The sequence below is a fragment of the Humulus lupulus genome, chromosome 8 (assembly GCF_963169125.1).
Source record: "Humulus lupulus chromosome 8, drHumLupu1.1, whole genome shotgun sequence".
In the NCBI taxonomy this organism is placed as follows: Eukaryota; Viridiplantae; Streptophyta; class Magnoliopsida; order Rosales; family Cannabaceae; genus Humulus; species Humulus lupulus.
This window is the reverse complement of record NC_084800.1, coordinates 48447737-48454775: the sequence shown is the minus strand read 5'-3', so window position 1 is coordinate 48454775 and position 7039 is coordinate 48447737. Positions and strand designations below refer to the sequence as shown.

Below are 7039 nucleotides of genomic sequence, written 5' to 3'. Positions count from 1 at the left end.
ATCTAACGGAAGTTCCATAATTGGGTGACATGCATAGTTCGGGAAATTTTTTAAAAATATGATAAGTTGGTGGCACGATTTGTATTTGGAGGAAAAATCCATTTTATTCTAAATATAATGGAGTGGTCATGTTTATTTTCTTAACTAAATAAAGTTATACCAAACATAAAATTAACTAATGTAGAAAAAATATTATTAATTGTTAAAACTTAAAATATTTAATACAAATAGTGATTATAAATGTTGAATAGTAAAAGTACAGTAAAAAAAGAACGAAAATTTAGAGATTTTGGGTGGAGACGACGAGCTCGAAAGTGATGCATTTGGAGACGCCGAATCCTTAATTGAAAATCCAGAAACAATGTGAGCAAGATGATGACATAGAGCATCTACTATCTTTGATTGGGTCTGAAGAATTTGTTTAGTCGAAGTTTGCTCCTTTTGAAGATTAGCAATGTTCTCTGCAGCAGCATAAAAATCTTAGAAACTTCACAAGAGTAATAGAATTTCTTTAATTTACAACAACTCATAAACAAAGTCATGTTTCTATAAATGCATAGTAATTATAAAAACAAAATACATACAATAAATATGATCAAGTAAATTCACGTTTTATATATGAGTTCTTGAAATCTATTATGCAATTTAATGACAAGTAATTAGCAACTTCAAACTTGAATACAAAATCTTAGAGTTACAACTCAATAAAGATGAATGCATCAAGAAAGCCTTTAAAACTCTATATGAACTAGAATTCAATGAATGAATTAGAAAAACTACACAAAATTTGTCCCAACATAAGATAAATTGCTGCCTGCCAGTACTGATGTGAGTAGAGTGAACAAACACAGTCTTAGGCTCTTAAGCCCCATAAACTATTAGCAATTAATAGTCTAAATGGAGCATCAATAAATTAGAATTTAAAAGCACTAATCACAATAATGAACTTAATATGTCTACCATCACAAACTATAAATACTATATAATGTAAAAATAGTTATTGCATATCCTTATTTCATAATTTGAAGTTAATGTCATGCAACTTTGTTTATACAAGAGCATCATATAGCTCACCTTAAATCAACGACAACCCTACACCTTGAAAGCGAACACCGAGTAATAACGTTACACAGCAGCATCACATAGACCAATTATACATATTAAGCATTTTATAATTGCCACTTTACTTAAAGTTAAAAGGCAAATTAAGCAAATGATTTATATAGATCATTAAAATGGCTTTTGCCATAAATGCATAAACACAATCAGACAAACAAAACAGAAGCTATGAACCGGTCAATTTTTATTTTTATTTTTTAAAACATGATTCAGAATACCTTAATTTTGTCTACAAGTGGTAAAGGGAAAGTATATAGATTGGTAATCATTACCGGTGAAGCGACTAGTATTTACAAAGGTCTCTTTTGTTCCACAATGCTTTCCTGTAAAAATAAATTGCTTAATAACAGCATAGCCATTTTGAACGAGCTGTGATAGTGTGATTTAAAGATCACCAAGTGGCAGGGTCTTTCACCAAAGTCAGGAGAGAAGGTTAGTAGTTTTTTTTTTAGAGTAATGATAGGTGCACCCAAAATATATACCTAAACATTATATTGGGAACCACTATTTTAAAAAGTAATAATATTTGTGTATATATTTTATTGGGTGCACATATCGTTACCATTTTTTTTAATACTCATCTCACCAATATTTAACAAGTCTGTTAGTTCTTTTAATATATTTAAGTTCATTGACCATTGGTCGTGAGAAAAAAAAAGGGCATGAAACATTGGTTCATCATATGGATCTTGGATAGGGAGAAACTTGGGAACCACCTGTGATTTCCAGGCGAGAAAGTTTATTAGTGGAATTTGAGAACAGATTCCAATTATTCGGCGGAGAACCAGAGTTCGCTGACACCATTGTTAACTTAACAGAATTAACCGTTTTGGGATACCACATGAAGTTCAAGATTGAGGAATGGAGGAAGTCTTAGCTTAACAGAATTAACTACCATATCATAAATAACAGAACATGTAAAACCAAGTCATAAAACTACCGACCTAACTAACAACAACAATTCAGTTACATTATTAACACGAGTGTTTGATTGGGTATTTGATAAGAATTTCTGATTTTTATCAACAGATTATATAAAAGATAATTTATGGAATGTTTTGGGGACATTGTTCGTGAAGTTTTGTATAAAATGGCCTGAATTTTTTCGGTGATAATGTTCCAAAAAAACTGATTTTTTTTATTATTATACTAAGAGAAGAGTCTTTTACTCAATTTAATTATGATTAATTCGTGGTAATAAATATTCCTTAATTCTAGTTTGCAATTTATAGTTGGATAATAAAAATTCCTTAGATCTGTAATGCTATTTTCCATTATAATCAACTGTTTCATGGAAAAATGCAGAAATCTCAACTTTTTTATTTGAGAAACCCCAGTAATCAAAACGCAAGCCAATAAGTAATAACAACAGCAGATATGAGAAAGTACGGTGTGAAATATAGATTTTTTTTTAAACAAAAAAACTGATAAAATGTATACATTATATCACTCTGTATAATGTCAACTTAAATTGATTTATCATTAGATTTATAGAAATAGTACTGGAAAAAATATAAAATAATTTTAATTACGGTAGACCTTGTTTGTTTTTGACGTAAAAAAAATTACTCCTTGTTGTAGCTGTTATCATTATGTTTCTTCGTTAAAAAAGCTGATTTATGCAATTCTTAAGACCACTCCAGTAGTTAATGACGCTCAACCATTGGGAAGACATGAACAACTGAGACAGGCTGATGGGACAGACGATTTCTTTCCCTGTTTTACGTACACAACAGAACTGCCTTTTAATGATCCGTACGCTTTCATTTATATAAATATATATATATATACACGTAAGTAGATCATGGTAGATTACTAGATTAATAAAAATTTAGTGTACTAATCTAATTTTGGAATTAGTTCTTTTTTAATATATGATTACAATTATAATATACTAAGATCTGGTCACTATAATTATAATTATTTATATATTTAGTATTTTATAAATATTTATATTATTCAAATAATCATATAATAAAACAAATAAATAACAAAATTTTCAAACTAAGAATATAAAATCGCTTTACCTGCATGTTTTTATAAATGCACAACAGCCATCATATCCTTGCATACAACATAGCAAATTATTTCATAGGCGGGAAATGGTCAAAATGCCGGGTTAACCTTCCAAACACCAAAGAGTGCTTCTTCCTCAAGTCTAACCCATTGTTTTATTTCATGACTACTTAAGAAAATATATACATGATGCGTAGTTTCCTAACTGTATCTATTTAGTTAGGACTGAATTACTCAACTCTGCTCTAATAACAAACTGCTTCTAAACCTTAAATCTATTGCGATTAAATCATACAATGCTAGCAAAATTAATTTCGTCTTCATCTTCTAAAATATTCTCGCGCTTCGAGTTCTTCAGGAGCGGAGCGGCATTGTATTCAGTTAAGGAGAACTTTTTGCCGTAACTCATCACAGGACGGCTACATCGCTGCAAGAGTTGTACAACTTCTTTCATGGAAGGCCTCCTGGAAGGCAGAGTCTCCGTACATATGATCCCGACCTTGAAGACCAAGCACATTTCTTCCACATTACACGGCTCCTTTACCTCCGGGTCCAAAGCTTCGGCGATCGGCTTGTCGTCTTGGACGTGACGCCATGCCCAGTCGGAGAGGGAGCTGTGCTCGTCGCCGCCGCCGTTGTTCGCTTCTCTTCCGGTGGCCAGTTCCAGGAGAACGACACCGAAACTATATACATCAATCTTTTCGTTGATTCTTACTGTATGAGCGTACTCTGCAATTTTGAAAAGTAAATGTTTATGAGTTTTTCTCAAATGGGTAATGGAAAATTTTGGGGCAGGAAAAAAAATGTGGTTAGTTAATAATATTTACCTGGAGCCATGTAGCCGAAAGAACCAGCCACATTAGACATTGTCGCAAGCTCTCCTTGCTTGACCAACAACTTGGCTAGGCCGAAGTCGGCTATTTTCGGGTTGAATTCGGAGTCTAGCAAGATGTTGCTTGATTTAATGTCTCTGTGAATAACTGGTGGCACGCAATCATGGTGCATATAGCAGAGGCCTTGTGCAGCGCCAACTGCTATTTGTAGCCTCTTGGGCCAGTCAAGGGAGATAACATGGACAGAACCGGAGGTTGAGACGATGCGTTGATTGTGCTTGCCGTGTAGCCATCGGTCTAGGCTCCGGTTTTCCATGTACTCATAGACTAGAAGTTTTGAACTCTCACTAGAGATACAGCACATGAGTTTCACTATGTTGGAATGTCTAATTGAGCTCAGTATCTCAACTTCCGCAAGGAATTCTTGCTCGAGCTTGTGGTCCACGTTCTTGTTCCATATTTTTTTGACGGCGACAACATCGCCTTCACGATTCACAGGGACACGGTAGACCTTACCGAAGCCTCCACTTCCAATCAGATTATTGCCATTCAATCCGGACACGATCTTTGATTCTGTGAAAGATATTCTCTGGAATGAGGTTAGCTTCCATTTGGATTCAAGTCCGTTTTTGCTCCAATGGCTTCTGATGATGAAGAATAAGAAGGACACAACTAACAAGAAGACAGCTGTGCCTAGTGTTATAATCAAAACAAGATATGGGGTTGAAATTTTGTCCCGCTTTTCGGGCAGGGAACTACAGAGCTTGAGTTTTAAAATGTTGGAGCTTGTACAGAGACCAGGATTGTCCAAGAAGCTGTCAGCATATGCACCGTTCTCGAATGTACGTGGAATTGTTCCAGTTAGCTTATTGGAAGAGAGATTAAGAGAATTGATCTTCGATTGACCAAGTTGAGATGGAATTTGGCCAGAAAGTTTGTTATCTGAGAGGTCTAAAGTGGTTAGAGTAGGCAAGAAAAAAAGAGCAGCTGGAATTTGTCCAGAGAGTTGGTTTTGACGGAGATTAAGAGCGTTTAGAGACTTCCACGACTTTATACAAGAAGGAAGTTCCCCTGTGAGCTTGTTCTGGTCAAGCGAAAGAGTTGTCAAAAGTGAAAGATTGGTTAATTCAGAAGGGATGGATCCTGTCAAGTGGTTATTACTGGCCTTAAAAACCACCAAATTACTCCAGGAAGACGAATCAATTCGAATGTTACCTGAAAAATTGTTGTCATTGATTTCCAGCAGAGAAAGATTCCCGGCCAATTTCCCAGGAAGCACACCAGTGAATGAGTTGTTGCCCAGCATCAAGTGAGTTAAATTGAGCGATTTCCACAGACCACTAGGAACAGTCCCAGAAAATTTGTTGTTTGACACTTTGACCATAGTCAAAGAGCTACATGATCCGAGTCCTTCTGGCAGTTCACCGCTGAGATTGTTGTCATAAGCCACGACTCCGGTCAATATACCCCCAGAACAAAGCTGCTCTGGCAATTTGCCTTCAAGCCTATTGGAGGAGACCTCGAACGTTCTGAGCTTCGAATACTTGCCCAAATCCGGAGGCAAAACGCCTGACAAATTGTTGGTATAAATACTGAAATCTATCAAATTTGGCAATTTGCCCATGCCTTCTGGAATATTTCCGGATAAATTATTCATAAACAAAGCCAAACCCGTTAAATTGCTTAGCTTCGCAAAGTCTTGTGGTATTCTCCCTGTTAAGTTGTTCTGTGAGACATCAATTATAGTCAAATTCAGAGATTCAACCACCTGAGGAATCTCCCCAGAAAGCTTGTTCCTGTGTAGAAAAACAATGCTTAAATTCTTCAACTTGAACAACCCATCTGGGATTTTGCCACTCAAGTTATTAGCCGATAGATCCAAAAACTCCAACGCTGTCATATCTCCAATACTTTCAGGTATTCCTCCGATCAATTGCGAGCTAGAAATCCACAATTTTGTCAATTTCTTCAATTGGGTATAGTTGGAAGGCAGCTTTGACGGCGAAAGATTGCCATTATGGGACAACGACAGCATATCAAGATTATACAAGCTACCCAATTCTGGCGGTAAAGAGCCATTAAATAGGTTTGCCCCTAGATTGAGTTTTCTCAGTTCCTGAAGCTGTCCGATGACTGCTGGGATGTTGCCGGAGAAGTTATTACCGCCGAGAGAAAGATTCCGAAGCTGAACCATTCTGTTGATGTCGCTAGGAATGGTTCCCACGAAGCAGTTGTCGGAGAGGTCTAAATATTCAAGCTTTGAACAGTTGTAAAGAGCTTTCGGAAACTCCCCAGGAATAAAGTTGTACCCCAGATTAATGTCTGTGAGGTTTTTGAGGTCACAGATAAAAGAAGGAACTGGTGTGGTGATGTTTACATCATAAAGATTCAGCCCGGTGACAGAGTTAGACGTGCAACTGATACCAGGCCAAGAGCAGTGAGAAGAAGAGTTGGTTGATGGGATCCATTGACTCATAAGAGTAAAGTTTTCCCACTGCTTCTTTAGCTTCAGAAGCACTGTTTGTTCTTGCTTCTGCAGTGACTGGGAGACAGCATGGCTAAGAAAAAGGAGGAGGAGAAAGCTGCATAATGGGATTGAATATGCTTTTTTCATTTTGCAGAGACTGATCAGATTGAGAGTTTGTCAATCTTGGATTTCTCAGGGAGAAATTAACTCATTTGAAGGTTGTATATATTTTATTTTTAACTGTATCTACAAGTGGAAAATCAGGACTAGGTAGTGGTAACTAGCAGCAACTATGTGCGAAGACAGAACCGAAACCAACAGCCAAGTTTTCCACTTACTGACAATTCAAATTTGGGGTTCTGTCTGTGATCATTATATGGTCACCTAAAGTAATTCAGTCTTTTGTGTGGTCCTGAAATAAGATAAGTCAACGTTGACTAAGAGGCTGTAATAATTAAGCCGAATATTTAGTTATGCAGTTTAATAAATAAAACCTTTTATATAATTCCTAGAACAACGAGCCCTTTACATGAATTTTCACGTTCTGGATCTCTCATTTTGCAAGCAAGTATTAGTTATTTCCCCCAAACGCTTGACCTTTCTT

At 36.1% G+C, this 7039-nt stretch overlaps 1 protein-coding gene across 1 annotated transcript; it reads right to left on the bottom strand.

Annotated features, from left to right (window-relative positions):
• Positions 1 to 3124: 3124 nt before the first annotated feature.
• LOC133797120 (receptor-like protein kinase 5) lies at positions 3125 to 6786 on the bottom strand. Its single transcript, XM_062234926.1, has 2 exons — positions 3963 to 6786; positions 3125 to 3864 (listed from the first exon to the last, which is right to left on the bottom strand). Exons 1-2 carry the CDS (start codon positions 6580 to 6582, stop codon positions 3425 to 3427), a joined length of 3060 nt encoding a protein of 1019 aa, XP_062090910.1. The 5' UTR covers positions 6583 to 6786; the 3' UTR covers positions 3125 to 3424.
• Positions 6787 to 7039: the final 253 nt, after the last annotated feature.

What these genes read in the sequence shown, in the direction of transcription:
- LOC133797120 (XM_062234926.1), bottom strand. Translation starts at nt 6,582, where the DNA reads ATGAAAAAAGCATATTCAATCCCATTATGCAGCTTTCTCCTCCTCCTT. An exon ending in TTTCGGCTACATGGCTCCAG is followed by an intron (nt 3,865 to 3,962) that starts GTAAATATTATT and finishes TCAAAATTGCAG; the next exon opens with AGTACGCTCATACAGTAAGA.